Source organism: Sinohyriopsis cumingii, chromosome 7, assembly GCF_028554795.1.
Source record: "Sinohyriopsis cumingii isolate HCF-2022 chromosome 7, ASM2855479v2, whole genome shotgun sequence".
Lineage (NCBI taxonomy): Eukaryota > Metazoa > Mollusca > Bivalvia > Unionida > Unionidae > Sinohyriopsis > Sinohyriopsis cumingii.
Window position 1 is genome coordinate 58919773 of NC_142967.1, and position 24123 is coordinate 58943895.

At 35.7% G+C, this 24123-nt stretch overlaps 1 protein-coding gene across 2 annotated transcripts in view; it reads left to right on the forward strand.

The window, feature by feature from the left end:
- Positions 1-12176: 12176 nt before the first annotated feature.
- LOC149795336 (kinesin-like protein KIF28) overlaps positions 12177-24123 on the forward strand; it is a 206148-nt gene continuing 194201 nt past the window's right edge. For both annotated transcript variants that reach the window (XM_089965111.1, XM_089965110.1), the window contains exons 1-4: positions 12177-12316; positions 17578-17772; positions 19513-19728; positions 21450-21570. In XM_089965111.1, the coding sequence (XP_089821237.1) occupies positions 12275-12316; positions 17578-17772; positions 19513-19728; positions 21450-21570 (574 nt within the window). In that variant the 5' untranslated portion in view covers positions 12177-12274. The remainder of the gene's footprint in view (positions 12317-17577; positions 17773-19512; positions 19729-21449; positions 21571-24123) is intronic.

A 24123-nucleotide genomic window follows, 5' to 3' on the forward strand; every position in this document is an offset into this window, starting at 1 on the left:
TAATAACGATGATAATTTGGAGGATGCTAACGTCGCTGCATGTAATTTTATATATAATCATGCAATTTTTTGTTTGTGCACGTGCACATTTTTTTGCAATAATATTAAGAATACCGGCAATTGCTGCAACTGCTGGTGCCATCACTAGCGATGGTGTTATTGTTGATAATAATGCACCGGTTCCAGCAATAACAACAGACGCTGAATAAACAATTATGTCAACGACAACTACACGTCTGCGATTTTTTTAAACTTTTACTGTATATTTGTCGACGATATTTTTTAGATATGTTTGCCATTCACGTGCTTGATTGTATCTAAAACGTTGAATGTTGATCGGAAGGCTCATTATATTTTAATTAGGTGGGAATTTAGCTACTAATTCAAGACACCAATAATAAATCAAGCCGAATCTGTTTTTCTTCTGGTTCCATAGTAAATGTTTCCTCGTCGTTTTGATCATACATCACTAACATAGATCCAGGAGATCCACCTGACGGAATCACTGGATAACGCCGTGAAATTGTGGTAGATTTTATAAACGTTACAATACCATTTACTGAAATCCTGTATATACCGGTAACCTCAGCGCGATGTTTAATGGTTTTATTGAGTGGTGACCATAATGCTTGGTCAGACGCTACTGTATATACCACGTTGAAAATCTGCGTGTGGGGATTTTTAATCAGGTTAAGTTTTTTAATGATATCAGTAATCACCTTCTAGTCTTTTTCTAATATCATCGATATTACTCTGCGCTATCGTAATTAACTCTAAAAATGATTTAGGATCCCCGATAACACCTAATCGTTTATTAATCGTTTCAATGTCTGACATAGCTGTTTTAATATCGCCGAGTTTTGTATTAATATCAACTAGTTTTACGTCGACAGTCAACAGACTTCCAAAGAATTCCTCTGCTATTTCATTTTTTTCTCTAAAATTTCTACGAAGATTTGTAAACATATTTACGTGAAAGTCATAATCAGCTCACAGCTTGGTTAATTTAGTATATACTGTATTAAAGCTATTGTTACATATTTTTTGTTGCGGCATCTTCGTCAGATGTTGAATCTTTTAAAACAACTATTTTATTTCCATTCATGCTGAGTTCACTTGTCATTATATCACTGGTAGATCGCAAAAGATTAGCAACGCTTTTTGCAATTTCGTTTCTAATAGTTGCGATTAATATATTTGAGTCTCAGATTCTACCACTGTCAGTAAATACTGGAATGTTATCCTCAGTAGCACCGAGAAATCTACGAACTATGTCATTTCGTTTGATATTACTCGTCTTAAAAACACCGTATGTATCCTGAAAAATAACAACTTCATCTCGGTCAACTCCAGAGAGGTTCATAATATCAGCAAGTTCATCTTTAGTCGAGTAATTTGACAAATCAATATTATCTTTTTTCTTGTCTTTGATAGAAGAAGATCTTCCGTAAATATCAACCATTATATTGACTGCTGGTGTATAAATTAACAATTTATTTGGAGGAGGATCAGATTTTGAAACAGCATTTAATACATTAATTACTTCACTACCACATATTGGCGGATCAGTTAGTGTTTGTGTTGGCAATGATGAATACCAAAATGGAATGTTTTTGGCGTATTTTAAATATTCTGCTGGTGGAGGAAGCCCGTATGAATCAAAATAAATAGAACCACGAGGATCAAATGCGTATGCAACCCAATGCGTACCATGCCCAGAATTATTATCAAGATTAATAATTCCTGTTTCAACAGGGTCTGGCCGTTCTAGTAATTGATCACGCATAAAATCTCCTCCAAAATTCTTTATTTTCAGTTTATTAACTAAATCAATTAAATCATAGTTAGACATTGGATGGATTAACGAAGTCTTCCTGGAAGTCTCAAACCTTTTTCCTATTGATAAGGAGTTCCTGGAAGTCTCAGACCTCTTCCTCTTGTTTTAAATACCTTTCCTGTTGCTTTCTTTAATTCCAATCCAGCAGCAGTTCCAACAGCACCAGGTGCAGCTGCTTTTGCAACAGCCGGAGCTTCAGCAGCTATTAACGCTGGTAAAGCTGCAAGAAGTAGAATTATACCACCTGTTTTAAATGAATTTTCCATCGCGCCGGCAGAAAGATTAAGTTTAACTCCTATTCCTGATTGTTTGGCGTTATTAGATTGTTCAAATTGACGTTCATTTAACGATAATTTATTTTGACCATCTGCGATTTGACCTTTTTTAAATGATATCCTTAATACGCAATTCTTTGCTGAACTTGACTGAAGTTTTTTAATCTGACCAGGAGTTAGAGTAATGTTAACATGATGATATGACATTTATAAATATCGTGAGTGATTTAATTACATATTTTCAACTGGAGCGTCAATAACTCTCATTCGTCCACCAATATCTTCAAGTAACATTGCTTTATTGCTAAGTATAACAGCAATTGCTCTGTTATTAGCACCAAGGGGGGTTACACGAGATCGAAACTGAATGTCAACAACAGATTATCTAGATAAATCTAAATGTTCCAATGAAAAATAATCAATATGATTCAGCGTTGTAAAATCTAGCTGAGATATCTGCAAACCAGTATCTATATTTAGATCACGTCCCAAAAATGTCATTAAACGATGATATGCACATGTTACATGATTTCGGTCAAAATTTAATAATATATCTTCAGATTATTCTTGATGTCTATTTATCTGTAAAGAAACTTCACTAACTGCAAGTGTGTCAAATATCATATGACTACGTTCTTGTGAATCTAGTCGATTAGCATTTTGTAAAGCAATAAATATATGCCTTGGTGCAGAAACTCCTTGCTGTGATAATATTTTCTATGTAAATAAGCCAGCAACATTACTTTGAACGCTATCTGTGGTCATTGTTAACCATGATAACAATGATTTTCCACCTGAATTCATAAAAGAAAGTAATTTTTGTTCTTCAGCAATCGATGGAGTCATCACTGGCATCCACAGTGAAAGTTTTGTTAATCTTACCATACAAATGAAGGCAGCAGCAGGACGCCACATTGCATCGTTGTCATTAGCTTTTTTTAAAGTACAACTGAATGGTTAGCTCCAAAAATAACTTTTCTAACATTTCTACAAAATCCAAAGAGATGAGATATTGGAATTGCGCATGAAAAAGCTTCTTCATCATTAAACATCGTTCTGCGTGTAACAAAGCCAAAGTTGTAATTTTCGTTCATCGATGCAACTTCAGTTCCAGCTGCATTCATCCTTACGTTCATGTGTTCAGGGTGATTAGATTTATCTTTAGCAAACATCATTGATGGGTCAGCTGATTTTGTATAATCATCTGAATATCTTACAAGACCAAATATTGTTGTAGCAGCATCAACGTATTTTTGAATTGTTTCAATATTTTTCCGTCAGTCATGAACGTAGCGTTGTCAAACAACGCCATAATACCATTGTTAACAAAACTAACTATATCACCAATTGTAACTCCTGTACCATTCACCTTGCAAAATTCTACCTTCTATAAACGCGTCAGCAAGTAAGAAATATCTGCTTGTATCTTGAACTTGTAATTCGATTCGACCATGTTGATCTGGTACACGTGCGTCGTAAGAATAAAACTGATAATCGCGTATAGAGTCATCTTTGAGAATTGGTACGTCCATATCAAACACTGGATCAGATATACGCTTAAACATTTTATTATAATTATCTTCGTTAAACACGAAGACCGCTTCCTGCTGTTAAACTTGCCGTTTTTTTATTGAGGTATATCAGCCAACTCCGCTAGTTTTTCATTTGCAGCTTGATTTATTATTTTACTGATTTTTGCAGGCATAATTTCAGTGCTGGGTAATTTTACTGGCTGTGGTTTTCTTCGTACTAATCGAGCTAATCTTTCTTTGATTGCTGAAAATGCTTTACTAGCAACAGCACCAATACCCTTATCTCGAATAATTTCAATAGTTTTCATACCTAATTGTTTTGCAATCGGTATTCCTTTTGGGGCCATTGTTCTAAATAAACCTTGAACAACATCATCAAGTCCATCTCCATAAATTGCTTTGTAAGTTGGTACTCGTGAGTTTACTAATCTGACAATTACAGGTCCACGTTGAGCAGTGTGTATAATCATTTTTTAAATTACACGCTGATTAATTAGTTGTTTTCTAGTCGCTGTAATAATCATCAACAATTTCATTAATAAGAGAATGATAAATGTTACGATCAATAACACCACCTGTAAATATTCTTCGACAAATATAAAATATTTCATTAATAATTTATGGAGTATTGTTTCCTACGCGTTTTCCTCCAATCAGAATTCTAATCGGTCAACATCGGTAAGAACACTGTCGGGACACATTTCTAATCCACTTCCGGTTTTTGGTAAATCAGGTGTTTCTTCACCCGGTTTATCAAGGGATTCCAGATATTTCCACCTTCTTTCATAAGAGTTTCAGCACAAGATAGGTTATACATGGCGGCCAGTATAATGGTGGAAGAAGAAGCCGGGAAAACCTCAGAAAGAACCTCCGACCCACGAGAAGCTACTGACAAGCTTTGTCACGTACCAATATTGGCCGAGTCCGAGACTCGAACCCACGCAGACAGATGTGAGATGGCAGTGATCTGTAACGGTTAGCACTTTAGACCACTCGGCCACTAGCGGCCCCACACTCATAAATGAGATACTACTAACTTATTGTCAAATAATTTTAATAAAATATAAAAAGTGCATTTATATTCTATTACTACTGAACAATTATATCAAAAATTATATACTACTCAGTTATTACCAACTGCAAATCAACCCTCCAAAAGTGCGTTCATGTATATTTTAATTCCATTAATACTAATACTAATTCTGTCTTATTAGTTGATTTTGTTCATAGTGAAACTTGCAAGTAACCCAGGTCTACATAATGAGGGGGTCAGTTAGACGATAATAGTGATCCTGAATATTTGCAGTCATTATTTCAGTATAGGCTACCTGGTAATACTCCACACCTGCGATCAATGTCTACCAAACAGTATAAAATTCCCAAGCCAAATTAGGAATTATTCATACAAAAGTTTCCAATATTTATTAGTTGATTTTGTTCATAGTGAAACTTGCAAGTAACCTAGGTCTACATAATGAGGGGGTCAGTTAAACAATAATAGTGCTCCTGAATATTAACTATGTGGGTTCAATATGTACGGGCAAGTACCCATCTGGTGAAAGGAAAGAAAGTAAATATATTGTGTCTATACGTGTAAATGTTACTATGCATAGGTATGCATGCTTGTGTGTGTGTGTGTGTGTATATATATATATATATATATATATATATATATATATATATATATATATATATATATATATATATATATATATAAACAAGTTCCATTGTAATGAGGGCCTCAAGGTAAATTAGTTCTTCAGCTAACTTTGTTACCCACTTTGCCAGCAGATATAAGTAAATACGTAACAAGTGAAACGGAAAGGAAATCATTCTATTATAATGAGTGGCAAATACACAAGTGACAATATAAAATATTTTCATGTCACGAGTTAAATATTTCCTTACATCTAAATTGACTTTTTATCATTATGATGATCATATAGTCGGTATACTTTACATATAGTGTGCGTAGTATTAATATTTTTTATATGACAACATTTTACCATATCACTTTATATGGTTCGAATTGGTCTAAATAAACCCATGAAATTCTTGGACCATTACAGTTTTAGTGATTGGCTGCGATCATGGAATTTTCCTTTCCCGCCTTCTGTAACTTTTTGTTTTTACTACTACGATCAGCAATTTGGCGGCCATTTGTTTTTGATCGATTGCTCAAAGGGCATTGGGGAGAAAGGTCATGTTTGTCGGAATATGGTCAATTTATCCCAGAGGGTCACATTGCAAATAAAATTAATGGTATTTGATCAATGGATAGAGGGCCTGGGGGCTATTTGTAACATTGACTCCTCCCTGTGACAAGCGTGATTGATATACTAACTTATAGTAGTAAATAAACTAATCTTCGTTCACAGAAGAATGCGCACATAAACCGGTATCCCACCTGACAGAAAGTTATACAACCGCAGCATTTTTATCTAAGTTATAAAATAAAAATGTCAGAGGAACTTACAGTATTATGAACTGAACAAAAATAATCCTAAAAATTTCTATACAAGTCCAAAAGAATCGAATGTTCAGAATGAAGTTCAGATCCTCGAATTAAGTATCACAGTGGCATTGTCCAGACTTCTCTTGAATAATTCACAATAGTCCCAGAATAATATTCTAGTCAGAATAGTTAATTCCAATGAACAATCCCAATAAATGTTTCCTGTCAAATTATCTTAACACATCTGCATGCTGATTTCAACATATCAAAGAAGAATCCGAAATAGGAATGAATCCAAAAATAGGAATGAATATGATTGCTCGGTTCTTTATCCTTATATGCACCTTCAAGAGTTTATTACGAGCATATGTCACAATATACCCCCACTTGACAGATCGTACTACTCAATCTAAGATTTAAAAATACCAATTGAAGAGACCTAACCCATCCAATGGGAAACAAGTTAATTCTGCTAAGAACCCACCTTACGTATTCCCTCAAATAGGAAATAACCCCAAACTAGTAAACAAGTCTTATTATTAATATTATTATTAATGGTCATAAACACATACGTCAACAATAATATATAGATTATATGTAATATACACCCTAAATATTCTAAAATAGAATTTAATACCCCTGTACAAATATAAACTATCTAATAGTTTGTCCATAGATGATCATTACAATTTATAATCATGAATAAAAACTACATATAATATAGACACAATCATGTACCAACAGTTATATATATATATATATATATATATATATATATATATATATATATATATATATATATATATATATATATATATATATATTGCACTTTTGCTGCATTCATTTAGTTTATGTTTCCGCTCTAGCTCTTTAAGTTATGCCTCGCTTTTTTCTTTTCTTGCCTAGAATTCTTTTCAATTTTCTTTGCTTTACTTGCCGGTGAAATTATTCGAATTAGATAAATCATGTTATTAAGTGTATAATTTACAGTCGTCCAAATATGAAGTCAATTTAATTTCTTTGATATTTAATTAAAAGTAAGACCGAATGTTTCAGTCCAATTTTTTTGTGTTTTTATTTTATCATTTTGTGATATTATAACTTAACTTGCTTTAAAGAAACAAGAAAACTCATTGAAAATGTACTTAAGATGCCAATATTGTTCAACTCAATTAAAAATGTCAGTCCTTTCAATTATTATATTCAAGTATCAATGCTCCATCATATGCTGTATTACCTTTATATGGCTTTTTATATTCATTAATATGTTTCGGACCCTCCACCCGGCACACAAGGAAACAAAGGTACATTACAAAATTGGCATCCTTCCAGTGTTGAGACCGCTCCTGTTGCCTAGTGGTTAGAGCGTCTGCCTCGGATGCGGGAGGTAGCGGGTTCGAACCCTGGCCGAGTCATACCAAAGACTCATAAAAAATGCTGCTAACAGCTGCCTCGCTAGGCGCTCAGCATTAAGAGGTTGGTGTTAGGACTGGCTGGTCTGGTGTCATGATAATGTGACTGGGTGGGACATCATGGTACACGTATGGGACATGATGCCCCAGTGCTTGACATCACTATAAACTACCACACTGCAGACATCGTAACGATATCACTGAAAAATTGTTAAAGCTAAGTTAAAAATCCGTATCACACAAACACGCATATTCCTTCCAGTACTGTGTCACATATACATTTGATAGCAGTAAGGATGGTCCAGTCCATTTGGGGCTGCGCTTCACAGATATCATGTAATTCTGATAGTGTGGCATGTGTAATGTGAAGGTTTTTTTTTTTACCCTTGCAACATGCTAGGGATAATGCTTGCATACATGTAGGCTACTTTCATGTACTGTGGCTGAAATTTCTTTACATGTTGTAATTGTGGAAATTATTCATGATCTAAGGACACATCAGTAGTGAAATAAAATACGCTTTCTGAATCAAAGACCCTGTTTTTCCTCAGAATAAATACGAATTTTCACGATTTGGATATCCCAAGGATCCACACGCCCGATCCTCTAAAATTATTTCTTTCAGAGGCCGCCAAAAAGGTTTGCGGTTTCTGGCACAGATAATCTTGAAATACGTTTTATGAAAATGAGTGTCATCGTGAAAAATAGGGTCTTTCATCCAGAAACCCGTCTTTTATCTTACTACTGGCGAATCTATACTAAAACGTTAGATAAAAACTTTTATCAAAATATATAACATAAAATGAATTATTCTGATAATTCTATAAAAACAATCTGCTTTGGTCTTACAAATAGAAAGGTAAGAAAATTAAATTTAGTAAAAATGCCTGAGATATACTAAAATATCAATCGATATTGTTAACAGATGCATGGGAGGATACGATTGTTTTAAATCTAAAGAATACGATTCTCTGTGGCTATTCTTTAGAGATGATGATGTAAAGATAAGAGGTTGTCATGAAGATCCAATCTTATATATTGGTGTAACGATAGATAATATATCGATAAAACAGCGATTAATGTATCCCGATCTTATAGAAAACATAAATATATCTTATTTTGTAGATAGTTTTTACTAAAACATCAGATATTATTTTACTTATCTGATAGCAACCAGTCCAAAACGCCAAGTCAACCAAGATCGAGCTCAACATCAAGTGTATAAATTCCATCGGAGCAGTATCGTTTATCGTCGAAATTACACAATCCCGATTTTATAATAACGGCTATTTCTACCTTATGTCGATTTGATCTTCTGATGGTCATCATTTCAACATGACCTACAGATCCATCTAACGCGGACGTATAAACAACAAACGTTTTATCTACTACACTTTTCTTTATCCATTTTTGACTCTTTCATTCGCTAGTTTGAGACTCTACATTTTACTTCGTAATCCGACAAAGTCTATTATGGGAATGAAGTTTGCTTCGTCTTTGAATTTTCCGATAACATAGTTATCGTCGCAATGAAATCCACTGTTTTAGGATAGTCTGATAAGTCGAACAGTTCTTTGTTGTCATATATTTTCTTGATAAACGTCATCACATTCTATCTCACACATCAGCGAATCAGTGTCTGCAAACAACAGTTTGCATTAAGCCAGTTAACTTTGATACAATCGTATTGAAACCAGTACATTAGCCACTTTGACAAGTCTAACACTGCAGCTCCAACGTAAAGCTGCTTATTTATCTTCAAAATTGTTTTTCATTTGTAAATAGCCGCTAGGTTTTCATTAAATATTTTCATATCGACGAAATAGTTTGATGCAACGAGTTTATTACGACGATTGTTGTGCTTTAGCAGCGCGTACCACGATAAACATGGAGCTGAGTAATACCAAGCTGGATCAAGTCCGTAGTTATCGACGCTAACACATCTGAAATTCTCAGATATACAAGCAAGTAGCAGAACACCTTTTGTAAGATATAAATCATGATGATTTCCAAACGTTTTACAGTCGAATTCTTTCCAGATCCTGCTAGCGTAGTCGTATTCATCATCTATGATAGTGCAGAATAAAATGCTTCTTTGTTACGTAAAGTTGTTTCAACAAACTTGCTCCAATCGAAGCATTCGGCAACGGTAAAATCAAATTTTAGATATTCAAATATTTTTGATGTCCCAAGAAATTAGACCTCAGCATTTGGCAATAAAATCTTGTAGACATTCAGCTGCCATGCTATGGAATGAGCTACCAAATGACTTTAGAGGGCAATCAGATTTCAATTCTTTTAGATCTTTAATACATTCCTGGAATGGTAAGGAATATAAATGTACTATCTGTAAATACCACCCCCTCAAGTTATGACAGCAAATGCTTGTGTATGAATTTTTGTTTATCTATTCTTTTTTTTATGTACTATCAAGAGCCCAATTGTTAGTTAATTTAATCTTAAATTATATCAATGATTTGGACTCTGAAGCTATCTTAACTTAATGTTTTAATTTATTCAGACACTAAATTCACTTTTAATCACTGCCTTTTAAAATGCTTTGCTTGGTCATGTTTCAAGTGTGCGATGTGTGTTTTGCCCAATTGCACTGTACTGCATTATTATATTATGATGTGTCTGTGTTACGGAATCGAGTATCATCTTTGAATTTATAATATAATTTTTATTTTAAGTCGTTTGAAGCTTTGATGTTATGTTTTATATCCTTTAATTCAATGGTTAGGACTATCGTAAAAGAACGTGTATGTTCCGTCGTAATGGTTCCATTCATTATAAGGTCAATCTTAAGTGAAATCAACAACTAAACATGTCAAGAATGGCACGCGAGTAATGACTTTGTGTCGCGTAATCAAACATGGGCATTCCAAGTGCAATTGCGCTAACACGCGCACTCGAGCAATGATTGGTTCATTGAGATCTGAAGGCCAGAACATGTTTTTGCTTACGACAGTTGAGTTATGCTGAAATAACGAGATTTAATTGTCGAGAAATTCTAGTGAGTCAAATTTTTTTATTTGATACGCAAAATGACACTGTGTAATGAAGATAATCCACCATGCTTATTCTTTTAGTTGTACACAGCGTTAGTAAAAGTAACAGAGAGAAATTTATGACTTACATGTTGGATATAGCAGGGTGAATAATCTTTTATTTAAACAGTCAAAACTTTGTGGGTTATGTGATTATATCAAGTACTTGACTTTTTAACTAATTACATCAGATTATGTGAAACTATCGAGGTCTTCAGTGATATTCTTCGTTCACGAGAATACATTGAAGAAAAAACGGTAACACATAAGCACTGTGCAAGCTTCGTTCGGAATACCTTTGAACAGTTTTCGGATTAGTGAGAAATCGCATGTACATTATTAGGATTACATTCCAGGACAGTGGTCGGCTTCCTATTTTACTTTGCGTGCCACTTTTTTTCCCGGGATTAATTACAAAATGAACGAGCTCGTGCCACCAGTAAGAGATTAACACTGTTAAATTTTTGGCTGCACTTCGCATGCCACACAGAACCTCTTGGCGTGCCATCTTGTGGCACGCGTGCCGTAGGTTGCCGACCCTTGTATTAGGAATTCACACACGAATTTATTTTTTAATTCTTTCACTTTTTATTTTTTATTTTATTTAAATAAATTTATATTTTGGAAACTTGAATGCTTGTTGGGTTATCGTGTGCTGTTACTTAAGTTTAAACCCCTAGACGTAAGAGTCTGTATGTCTTGCAGATCATACATGTTGTAATGACTCGTTTTCTTTATGTAATGTCCGTAAAAAGCTCACTAGAGCTTATGTTCAGTTGTTGTTTTGAGTCAAATTGACGTTAAACAGAACTTTTCTTATTATATCCCTAATAGAACGTATGTGGGCTGAAACAACCCAGCCGTACCGACCCGACAGAATGGTTACGTTTGGGCCGAATCGACATGGGGTGAAATGGTTTTGAGCCAAAATTACTTCTCCCAATTGCACGAATAGCTTGATTCTGAAAGTACACTATCTTTAGCAGTTAATACAAGAGGGAGAACATTTCTTTTTTCTTCAGGCAATACAATACCATATTCAGAAAATGCAATGAATGACTCGCAAAATAAATAAAACAGTTAAAAAGTATCGGTCGGTTTTGATTGTGTGTAAAAATTACGTCTGAAATCCAGCAAGTGAATATCTAAGCGGAGCTAGCCGTTTTTTGAATAATCACATATGAAGTAAGGCCAGGGTGTCTCCTTTATAAACCTGAATTACAGCAAAATGAAGGAAATGAAAACTTCTTTTAACAATACCTAAGATCTACTTAAGTAGTCAGGATAACCAGCAAGGAAATCCTGGTTAAAAGAAAAGTTTCTTTAAAAATCTAACCCTCCTAAGCAAAACATGAAACTATAGAGCGCCACCTCTGTTGTAGTCGTCGTCTCTGACTAGTGCTGACCCGGACGTAAACGTACAGGGTACCCAAAGCGTTGCTTCTCAGAAAGTGTCACACTTGATCGGCTTGGGCTTGCTGTTGCTATGGTTAGGCTGTTCTGTTATATAATCATGCTCCTATCAAATAAGTTATAATTTGTTTAAGAAACACACATTGTAATGTTTGAAATGTAAATATTATGTTTTTAAAGTTATAAATATGCTTGCTTTTTATTATTCAAGTTTAAATTTAAAAAAAGTAAAGTCTGGGGAAAAAATTAAACAGCACATGTTTAATCAAGGCAATTATTTTCACGTTCTTGCAGACAACCATGGCGGAGAGTGTGAAAGTAGCTGTGCGGGTTCGGCCATTTATATCCTTTTTATTTGTAATATATCGCCATTTTGTTTTATTGTGCAGAAATGATAATTGTAGAGACAAATTTAACTCTTTTATCTATTGTCATATATTGGGTCAGAGCCCATTGCCCAAGGAAAAGTCGGTATTTGCTGCCACGGGCACATGCTTTATGTTTTAGGAGGAAGTTAATTATAACACCCTCCCCAAATAATTAATTGGAGAGGGTGTTATCATTAGTTCGCCCAACCCCACATCAATAAGTATCTGTGGCTTCAGGAGCTCGTTCCAAAGGCAACCTTGCATAGAGGCATACCGGTATGAAGAGAGCCGGATGAGGATTTATTTTCTCAGAAATTGAATGTATAACGTTGACCATCATTAATCCGTTCACAAACGAGACTGGTTACTTTAAATAATTATTTTTCGTGTCCCAGAACTTATGTGCATTAAAAAAGATATAGCATTTTCGGTGTTCTAACACTTGTAGACACCAAAAATGTCAAGATAAATGTGCAAGACAGACATCACACAGCAGTTTACCAGCTCTTTCAATAACAATGTCAATAAACTGGTTTAAACTAGTGTGCTTGTGTTTTGTTATTAGCCTATTTTGCATTTGCATATTTTAATATTTCTTCAACATGAAATTAAAGGTAAATAAAGACTTAATAATATACAGGCAAGTTAGATTTATGCTGAAGACCAGGCTGTACTAAAATATACAATACTTACAAAGCACATATCACTTACATCCTTGTTTATTCCTGAAAATATTATGCAGATTTTGCTTTATTAATTGTCTTTTTTTCCCAAACTGCATTCTTTCAGATTACTATTCAGCAAGATGTACCTGTTTCATTTATTTTGAACCACACGCTCATGAGTCACTGTTACTTCAGACTCACTGATATAAGCAATCCTGCAGTTACATTGTAGTCATTATGAAAAGGTACACACATTTGATTGTATAAGACATTTAAGCAGCACAATATTGACATATTAACTGTTACGTGTTTGTAAAACAATGATCATAATGAAGGCTAGAATTCTAAATGTAGATTGACTGTGATCATCATCAATCTATTTGAGTTGTCTGCATTGTGGCTGAACAAAATCCTAATTTTTCACACAATGGGAAGCTGGTTTGTTTTGGCCTTACCCTCAAGTTTTTGTGCTGTTCTTAGCATCTGTGAGATAAAGATGAGCTTTACATGTCTATAGAACAATTTTGTGTATGGTTCAGTGACAGTTACCAGCCAGTGTTTCTCCATTGCCAGCCAGGTTTCTTTGCAAAAATCCTAGCCTCTGTCAGTAGTTCCAGTCTATTCAGGGATCACCAGACTCAGTTGGATCTGAGCTATGGATGATCAGAAATGATTCTTGTGTCCAGTTTCGGCTTTAAGATTCTATTTTGCTCTTTCCAAAGGGAGAAAAAAGGTCAGTAGCATCTTACCTTAAAGGATAATGCTGATATTTTGGCATCCGCTATTTCCAGGTGGATTGTACTAATGATGAGAAAGCTTATCTTTCCTTTATCAGATGGATTTTTAATTCATGAAGATTAAAGCATGAAGTTCGAGCCATTGCTTCCTCATGTGCCTTTTTAACTTGTTTTGATTGGGAGCTGTTATGAAGGGCCCATTTTTATCAGTTGAATACTAGCTTCTCATCCTTCTACCTTTATTGTTTGGTACACCTGAGTGATGGTATATACTGTATTCTCTTGAGCCCATAGTCTCAGTACCAAAATGGCCTGAATTGATAGCAACTTAGGTGGACATTTCTGCAGTTGGATTATTTCCTTGTTTATGCCAGATTTTTTTAGGTACATCATTATTGAAAGCTAATATATTCCTGATATTATTATGGGCTTGTGTGCTGCTAGTCTGAACTTGATGCTTTCTCAGGAATGTTAACCTTTTATTAGGATAAATTCTTGTTAAAGAGATGAAACTTATTCCACCCAAGAAAAGGAAAGCTATGCAGCAGTGACAGGTGTTAAAGGTCTCGGAAACGCTTAATCACGCGTGTTTAAACACCAATTGTTTTTATCTGGGATGCAGAAAATTACCTATACAGGAGTCCTCTGTACACATGCATTTGCCAGTCCTGTTTGAACCACCAGCTGAGTGGGAAAATGTGTTGATCAATTGGTCATTTTATCCATGCTAATATTTACAATAAGAAAATTCACTGGCTGAAAGACCCCCAGATGTACATGTTGTCATTGTAAGAGTACATCTCAAGAACATGACCTAATAGCTTGACCGTAAGTTCAAAGACTTGACTAGCTGCAGAGTGGTGGGAAAATGTGCTGATATTTACATTGATTGAATTCAGAGGCAGAAAGACCCAGGTGATGTACTTGTTTATAAGAGTATATCAAATGAACAACTTTTAGCTTTCATTGTTGTGTTTGTTTCCAAGTGTAGCCAAATAAGTGGTGCACATGTCCTCAAAATCAGGACATGTTAAGAGTTAGACAAAATGCTATTTGCAAATTTGGATAAGTATTTTGGGGTTAATTGGCAGATTGATTATGATTGTAAATGAGATGCAGCAGAGTGATAGAAGTTGCTAGAACTGATATTAAACATGGAACACTATGTGTGATACCTAGCGTAGTGCATGGAATAAGACCATTCCTTGGCCAGACATAATTCACTCTCACTCTAATGGACAAACAAGAGCTATATGTCAGTGGTGTAAAGAAGTTAGAAAATTAAACGCAGTAGCAACCACTGGTTATACTCATCTGGAAATTTAGCCACTTCATGTATGCCAATATGCTTCTGATAGGGGACTGCAACTTTTGCTGGTGAGACTCCTGTTTTTCACAAAATAGGAGTCATGAACTCCTAGTCTTAAAATCCTAGCAAGACCTCTCTGTGTGTGTGTTTGTGTGTGTGCATGCATATATATATATATATATATATATATATATATATATATATATATATACATGTATATATATATGACAATTATTCAGTATAATTATAATATTGAAAGGAGCATTTTATAGCCCATTTTAATAATGGTGTATGTTTTGCATATACGTATGTATGTGCGTGCATGTTTCTATGTGTGTATGTGTTATGTATATTTAATGTAATTGTTTGTTTGCTAGCTTTAAATTTAAAAAAAATTTCATTGCATGTTATTGTAATGTAACATTGTATGCTGGGCTTGACCTTGACCAAAACAATTTCTGGTTGACCTGATTGACTTTCTTTTATTATTTCATTTTGTGTAAACAACTAATACATAGCTAAATTATTTTCTGTGTATGGGCTTAATATCAGGATCTTTATTAATAGAAGAAGTAAATATATTTACTTGTGTCAGGTTTTGGACTTTCATAAGTGAATTTTACAGGTTATGGTTTTGATTTTGTAAACATCTGGATCATTCTAGAAGGTTATTTTCCATTAGGTAATGTTTTTTTATTTTTTACTTAAAAAATGCTAATTGTGACCTGAGGTCAAGTAGAGAACTATATAATCTTGTAATTGTGAGGACTTGGCCATGCATGCTTTAACATCTAGCACTTTCAAGTTGTATATTGTAACCAGTAGTTTTGGGCTGCAATCTTTTTTCAAATTATTGAATTCAAGTGATTATTTTCTCTGGAAAAACAAAAGTGCTCTGATAAAATTCTTGGATAGAGACATTCACTGGAATTTTATAGTATATTCAAACCTGGAATTATTTTTCTGTGATTCAACAAAGGACTGTTGACACATCAACACTTTAATAGCTACCACATACACACAATTGACTTCAGTTTTTGGGATTTTTTTCTGGACTTTTACTGAGTTTTATTCAGGACTTTAAATTACCAGGACTTGTTTCTGTAATTCTTGGATTATTTTGGGATTTAATTTGCAATACTGTAAATTGGTTTTTTTCTTCTCATTTTCACTTTGTATTCTAGGGAAATAAATATATTTGTTACATTTTACAAAGCTTCTTGTCTTTCACTCTTTTCTGTTATTTTAAGAGCATAGACTTGTAACATTTGTGTGTGTGTGTGTGTGTGTGCATGCATGTACATGCATTTACTATGTATGTATCCAGGTATTTGCGGGATGTATCTGGTAGATCAAAGGCTTTGATTGGCACATACAAATAGCAACTGGTCCTAGAAATTCTCAGGTATCATAATTATATTTATTTGTATTTGGTTTGTTTATCTTTCAAATTCAGAGTAGACTTGATCTGGTTCTTTGTCAGTCAGTCAATAAAGATGTTGCAAGCTAAGCTTAATTTGAAAAGGTGGCTAGGTCTTATTTATAGTTTCTTTGTCAGTCAGTAGAGGTCTTATGGACTAAGCTTGTATCCTCTAACCAGATAACACAGGACAAAAGGGATGTCAAAGCTTATCTTCTGGACTTATAAAAAAACTCTTATCTGAACGAATGCCCCAGGGTTAGTTCTCTATATCATAAATTAGTTCAATTCCGTACACCTTGTGTTTTGTGTGAAATAATCAGGAAATTATATTGTATACTTAGAGCAAATATGTGAAACCTGGGCCCAAAATTGAAAGAAAAAAAAAGATACTAGCTATAACATCTAACATTTATTACTATCCTCCAAGACTAATTGTTTGGGAACCTGATCAAATTAAACTTCAACATCGGACTTTACTGGAAATGCATGTAAATTAATGTTACATATTCTTGAGGTTGTAAGTAACTTGTCATCAGTTAATAATTAACTTTTGAAAGCTGCAGAGTAAAAAAAAAATACTATTGTTGGGTGAAATTATGTTGTTTTTTAGTTTTAGAAATAATTGTCTGTTGGAGAGGAAACCAGTTCATCACTGAAGGGTAAATCCTAATACAGAGCAGCTGCAGATCCAGAAGACAAATTACACAATTTCCCCATTACATTTAATGTTAGTATCAATGTTTTCTGTTTTGTCACAAGATTTATCTTCTTATATCATTTCACAAAAATGTGCTTCCCATGTATTTTTTGAGATGAATAATTCTGGCAAGAGCTTTGCATGTGTGTGTATGTGTGTGTGTGTGTGTGTGTGTGAGAGAGAGAGAGAGAGAGAGAGAGAAACATAAGTACATATGAAGACGATTGTGTACCAGTAGGTATGTTTATTAGATTCTCTTGGTACCTGTTTGGTTTGAGGAATCTAGAGCCATTGGGTTAATTAGGGTTAATCCAATGTTAAAATGGAATAAAGATCCTACATATAGGGTTTTTTTAAAAACTTTTCTGTATACATATTGTTATATTTTCCTTAACCATGGATACAATGAGCGAGAGAAGAAACTCGGTTCAATCAATATCATCAAAATGGATGGGAACTGCACTGAAATCCTCAATCCTGTAGAAAAGAATACTCCCCCCAAAAAGTTTACCTTTGATTACTCATACTGGTCACATGATGAATACGATGAATTACCAGGTGGTTATTTGAAACCAGCCTCACCTCGGTATGCTGATCAGGTATGTTGTACAGTGCTCAGTCTTGAATTTATCAGGAAATTTGAATGAGTGCACTTTTAATATTGTTGACTTATTATGTATATTATACAGTGCTTTGTATTGAATTTATTATAAGGGAGTTACCAGGAATGCACTTAAATTATGCTATTATGCTGTTCAAGTATGTGGTACAGCACTCATTTGGGATTTTACTATAAGGGTGTACACAAGAGTGTACTCTGCTGATCAGGTATGTGATACAGTGCTCAGTTGGGATTTTATTATAGGGGTGTGGGCAAGTGTGCACTCTGTATGCTGATCAGGTATGTAGTACAGTGCTCAGTTGGGATTTTACTATAAGGGTGTGGGCAAGAGTGCACTCTGTATGCTGATCAGGTATGTGGTACAGTGCTCAGTTGGGATTTTACTACAAGGGTGTAGGCAAGAGTGCACTCTGTGCTGATCAGGTATGTGGTACAACACTCAGTTGGGATTTTACTATAAGGGTGTAGGCAAGAGTGCACTCTGTATGCTGATCAGGTATGTGGTACAGTGCTCAGTTGGGATTTTACAAGGGTGTAGGCAAGAGTGCACTCTGTGCTGATCAGGTATGTGGTACAACACTCAGTTGGGATTTTACTATAAGGGTGTAGGCAAGAGTGCACTCTGTATGCTGATCAGGTTTGTGGTACAGCACTCAGTTGGGATTTTATTATAAGGGTGTAGGCAAGAGTGCACTCTGTATGCTGATCAGGTATGTGATACAGTGCATAGTTGGGATTTTACTATAAGGGTGTAGGCAAGAGAGCACTCTGTATGCTGATCAGGTATGTGGTACAGCACTCAGTTGGGATTTTACTATAAGGGTGTAGGCAAGAGTGCACTCTGTATGCTGATCAGGTTTCTGGTACAGCACTCAGTTGGGATTTTACTATAAGGGTGTAGGCAAGAGGGCACTGTGTATGCTGATCAGGTATTTGGTACAGTGCTCTGTTGGGATTTTACTATAAGGGTGTAGGCAAGAGTGCACTGTGTATGCTGATCAGGTATATTGTACAGTGCTCAGCCAGAATATTTAACAAGGAAATGATTATATATGGTATGCAGTACTCACTATGGAATTTATAAATGAATGAGCTAGTGTGCACTGTCTTTGTGCTGATAGGTATGTTGTACAGACTGCTCAGTATGGAATTTATCAGGGATTTAGCACAAGTTCACTAACAGTATGCTGATCAGGTATGTTATACTTTGTACAGTATGGATATATAAGGGATTTAGCAAGAGTGCACTTCAGTATGTTGTATAGGTATGCTATACAGTTCTCAGTCTTACGTCACACTGGTAAATGAAAATTGCATCCGTTCACTTGCAACTCCTCAAGAAAATATGACATGTTAATGTTGGCTTTATTGTGGTTATAATGGCAAACACTTCCTATCAATTTATATTCATGTTATCATTTAATTTGTAACTACCTTAATTCTTTTAATAACTTCATTTTTATCAATCCACATTATGTGCAGCAATCAGATTTCAGAAAAACACTGCAATATTTTACATGTTTAACTGGTTCAAGATGAAACGGTGCAGATCTGACCACCAACACATAGGCAGCCTGACCATGATAAAAATATATAATAAACAGAGAAATATATCTGCACTTTTGTTTAGGAGTTTTGAAGACAAATTATTTTACAAATATAAGTATTGGACTTCTTGCGTACTGTGTTAAATAATTAAACTTTTCATTCTTGCCAGCAACGTGTCTTTGATGACCTGGGACGAGGAGTTTTAGACAATGCATGGAAGGGTTACAACTGTTCCCTATTTGCGTATGGACAGACTGGTAGTGGGAAATCATACTCCATAGTGGGTTATGGAGCCAATAAAGGCATAGTACCCATCTTCAGTGATGAACTTTTTAAAGGCATTGAGGAAAAAAGGAAAACAGCTGGAAAAAATGAAGACTATATGGTTATTATCAATCTCTTTGAGTTGAATACTGAATATAATAATAATACAATAAAGATTGTTCCCAGGCAAAATGCCTAACTACAATATAGTCCAAAAAAGGCCTTGTTATAATGTTCCATTCTTACAAAGTTTAATTGGTTATACTGCTTGATTTGTGTGGTCTGTCAGAGAAAATTGGTTCAGTTATAACATATTTATCACTGGATACTTTGAAGCTATATGAGCAATGGTACCGTAGTTTTTTTGAATGACAAAGGAGTAACAAAGACAGCACCTTATGAATGTGTGATAATCACACCTCATTCATAAGTGCTAAAATAATAAAGGTGTAACAAAAGTGTAAGGTAACAAAAGCATGAAAATCACATCTCATTCTCAACTGGTTATTTAAAATCCTGGGGTACTGGTTCAGTAAAGAATGCAGTCAGATTCTTGTTTTTGTTTTTTTGTTGAGCAAATGATTTAGAAATATCCATTAGCTATTGCTTGGTACCTTTATGTTGACTGGTGGCCTGGTGGTTAGAGCATCCACCTTGGATGTGGGAGGTCATGGGTTCAAACACCAGCCAAGTCATACTAAAGACTTTAAAAAAATGGTAATAACAGCTGCCTCGCTTGGCCCTCATCATTAAGAGGTTAGTTTTAGCACTGGTCGGCTTGGTGTCAGGATAATGTGACTGGGTGGGACATCATGCTACATGTCTGAGGCATGATGGCCCATTGCTAGACATCACCATAAACTGTCACACTGCAGACATCATTGCAAAATGATTGAAAGTCTAAATCCTCCCACACACCATTATGTTCTCTTCAGTTTAAATTCAAAGTCCTGACTGCTATATTGCTAATATTCATGGTAACCTTTGAAAAAATGATTGAGCATGAAACAAGTGTAATGTCCACAATAAGTATGTTTTCAGTTTTGCATGGCATGAGGTTTCTAGTCTTGCAGTGTTGCAGACCAGTTTGTTAAGGCAGGGTTTAGAGAGCAAACAGTTTGTATTTATCACTAATAACAATAATATCAACACTTGGGTGTGGTACTTTCCAGGTATTTTGCCTGGAGCCTGCAAGGTTCTTGATAGCATATTGTATATTAGATATTAGCCAGTACCTACAAGCACAAAGTGACACTTTATATTTTCATGAGCATTTGCATGTACAAATACTCAGATTAATGAAGAAAAAAAGTGAATATTGGCAATTGTTTTCTGGCTGTTACTCTTATAATGGATGATAAAACTCAATGTGTTTCCAACACTATTGACATGATAATCAATATGAGTATGAACATAGATCAAAATAAAATGAATTTGGATACAATGTTTCTTGATATAATGTTTAAAAAATCCCAGTCCCTTTTGAAAGGTTATATACAATCTTTACTGTATTACTACTACTATTTCTGCTACTTTATTTTCAGAAGTAGAATGCATTTAGCAGAATTTGTAGCTAATGTATCATGCATCCCTCAGGGGCATGCAACATTCTATACATGTACACAATATTCATAAAGGAAGAATAAACATTCGAATTACAAATTAATGTCACAGAAAGTTTTCACTTAAAATTTGCCATGGATCTCCAGGTACATTATTTTAACCTGTAGCTGATTTATGCACATGTGTAAGAACAAAGGAGAATCTACTTGTCACCTGGGTTTTATAGACAATGTGCATTCAGTCTCAAGTTGATCCTCTGAATTGTTTTTCTGTCTTAAGGTTAAGGTCAGCATGTTGGAGATTTACAATGAACAGGTGCGAGATCTCCTGAATACAAACACAAAAGTAAAAGGTGGAGGTGGTCTCAAGGTCAGGGAGGATCCAAAAAAAGGGATTTATGGTAAGTAGACTTTTATTTATAGTTAAAAATGACAAACTCATTCCTTGTAATTGTGTATAAAATAAGATCGGATTACCTGATGATCTTTCATATGAGGATTTTTTGTTGGCATCGGTTATGACATCTCAGTTCCACAGAGAATGATCTCTTGCCAGTAGAATGTTCATTAATGACAGTAAAACTGGCACGATATTTTGAAATCCTCAAATATCAAATTTATATTCACAATTTAGCACCAGATATGGGGCCATCCATTTAGTACGTACGAAAAAATATGGCAAAGCTTGACCTCCCCTCCCCCCCGTACATGTTTGTTTACTTCATTTTCTCAATTAAAATTGTATAAAACACTGAGAAGTCTCTTTCTTACTTGGAAAAAGACTGGTAAATTTATGCTACTGTTTGCTACATCTATAAAGATCACAGGGGTGTATTCCGTATGTGATACATACAAACAAGGTGAGTTATATGTGACATAAATATTTTAATTTATTTACTATATTAAGGAATAATGTCGGCACAGTCTGTGGGAAAGTGTGGCGACAAGAAGTCTTCCTGGGACACTCATCCAGACTGTATTGAATGTTCAAAATGTACAAGGAAAATTAGTTGTATATTTTGTAAAACATGGTTGCAGAAAGCTGGAATCCAGACTCCAGCTACATTTGTTAGAGAAAGAAGATGCTTCATGATCCTTCTTCCTCAGAATTTTCTGGCTTCTTTGTTACTGAAAATAAGGGTTTTCTGACTAGAATAACCCACCCAGCACATTGCTAAATCCCACTGTTAAGGAAATACAGCTACCATGTAGCAGCATGTTGCTGCCTCATCTCAAGGTGTGTTGCTGCCTTCCATTGAGGTGGAGATGAACCGCCTATACCATAGCATGTCACTACCTCCCTTGGAGGAAGAGATGCACCACTTTTCTCATAGAATGTTGCTGCCTCCCAACGAGGAGTAGATGCACCACCACAACTCCATCAGAGGTAGTGTGTTGCACCCTCCCACTGGGAGGGATCAACACCACACTTTCCTTAGTGATGCATCTGTTGATGATCCTGTATCCTCAGATCATCACACAAAGGCCTTACAGTATGGGGATAGGGTTCAGACTGAGCTCCCCCTCTCCACCCTCTACCACCTCATTATGAACATTGTGAGTCCAACTAGCTGGCTCAGACTAGTATAGGGGATCAGATTGGTATTCTCCCCTTTCCTATTATCTCAATGAATCTTTATGGGATTTGGGGCTTTCCACCTTGGGGGCCTTGGTCATAGATGCCCCCTTGGGCTTTTGGATCTTGCCCTCATAACAGGAGATGCTGTGGCTCATGTCCTGCCATCACCTGATCACCAGGTGGAAACCATTCAGAAGGCTAGAGGCATCACTTCTTCCAGGACTGACAGATGTTCTCTTCTCTCCAGCTCTTGCCACTCCTTCAGACCCTCCTCACCATGTTGCAGTACGGGACATAGTGCAGAGTATTCCTATACCCTCTTCACATCCTAGGGACTAAGTGATTCCTACAATCACTCCGGCTCAGTGTTCTCAATGATGCTATCTCCATTGTGGTAGACTGTAATGCGTTATACATGGAGGAAGCACAAGATGTGACGCCTGATCTTACGCCTGCTCTTTTATCTACACCTGAGGAAATTGCTGTGAGGCTTTTGACAGGCAAAAATATTAATCAGCAGCATCGAAGGTGGGCCATTTCCTCCTCAACATTGTAACCCTTGGTCTCTTCTGCCAGCTATCAGGTACATTCCCCAATGTGGCCCATGAAACATCCCCAACTTGATGCCGGTGCAGCTAAGGTGGGTATTTCAAGAGGAGCCTGGGCAAGTCTTTTCCATTAAAGACATTGAAACTATGGAATAGAAAATCTGACAGCTTGTCACCATAGCTTCTCATGTCATTCTTTTCTCAGTGCCTCCTTTTAATATGCTGAGGGAAGCATCCTTGATGCCAGCTGCCCTCCAGTGTATGCAGGAAGCTGTGTCCAAGACATCTCGGTATGCACTTTCTGTTTCTATGGCTTTCTCAGTGGAACTTTTTCACATTCGCTATGATGTTGCTTTGGACTTTTCAAAGGTACTTGATCACAGTAAAGACATCCTTTTGGTTGTTCCACTTGAAGCCAAGAGTCTGTTTGGAGGCATCTCAAGACTTGTTGGATCATCAATATAGACCCTTCACAGCCACAGGAAGCGTGACATTGTGAATTGCCCTCATGGGCCTTCTGCTAAGTTATTAAGCGGACACAGCCTTAGTCCAATAGGCAGTCTTAAATGAGCCTCTTCCTCCTCCTCATCTGGGTTCTAGAAACCAAAAACAGATGTGTCCATTGAACCTGGAAAGGAAGGAGGCAGTTTCAACAGCCAATTTCTTTTCCCAAAGGAGGGGGTGGGGGACAGCCCTTGGGACTTGAACCCTCTGCTGCTGCACATGCATCACAGACATTCCCATTGGTGCTCGCCTAGGCTTTTTATCTGAGGCCTGGTCAAGGATCACAGTTCTTTTTATTGTACTGACCCTAGTTTTGGGAACTA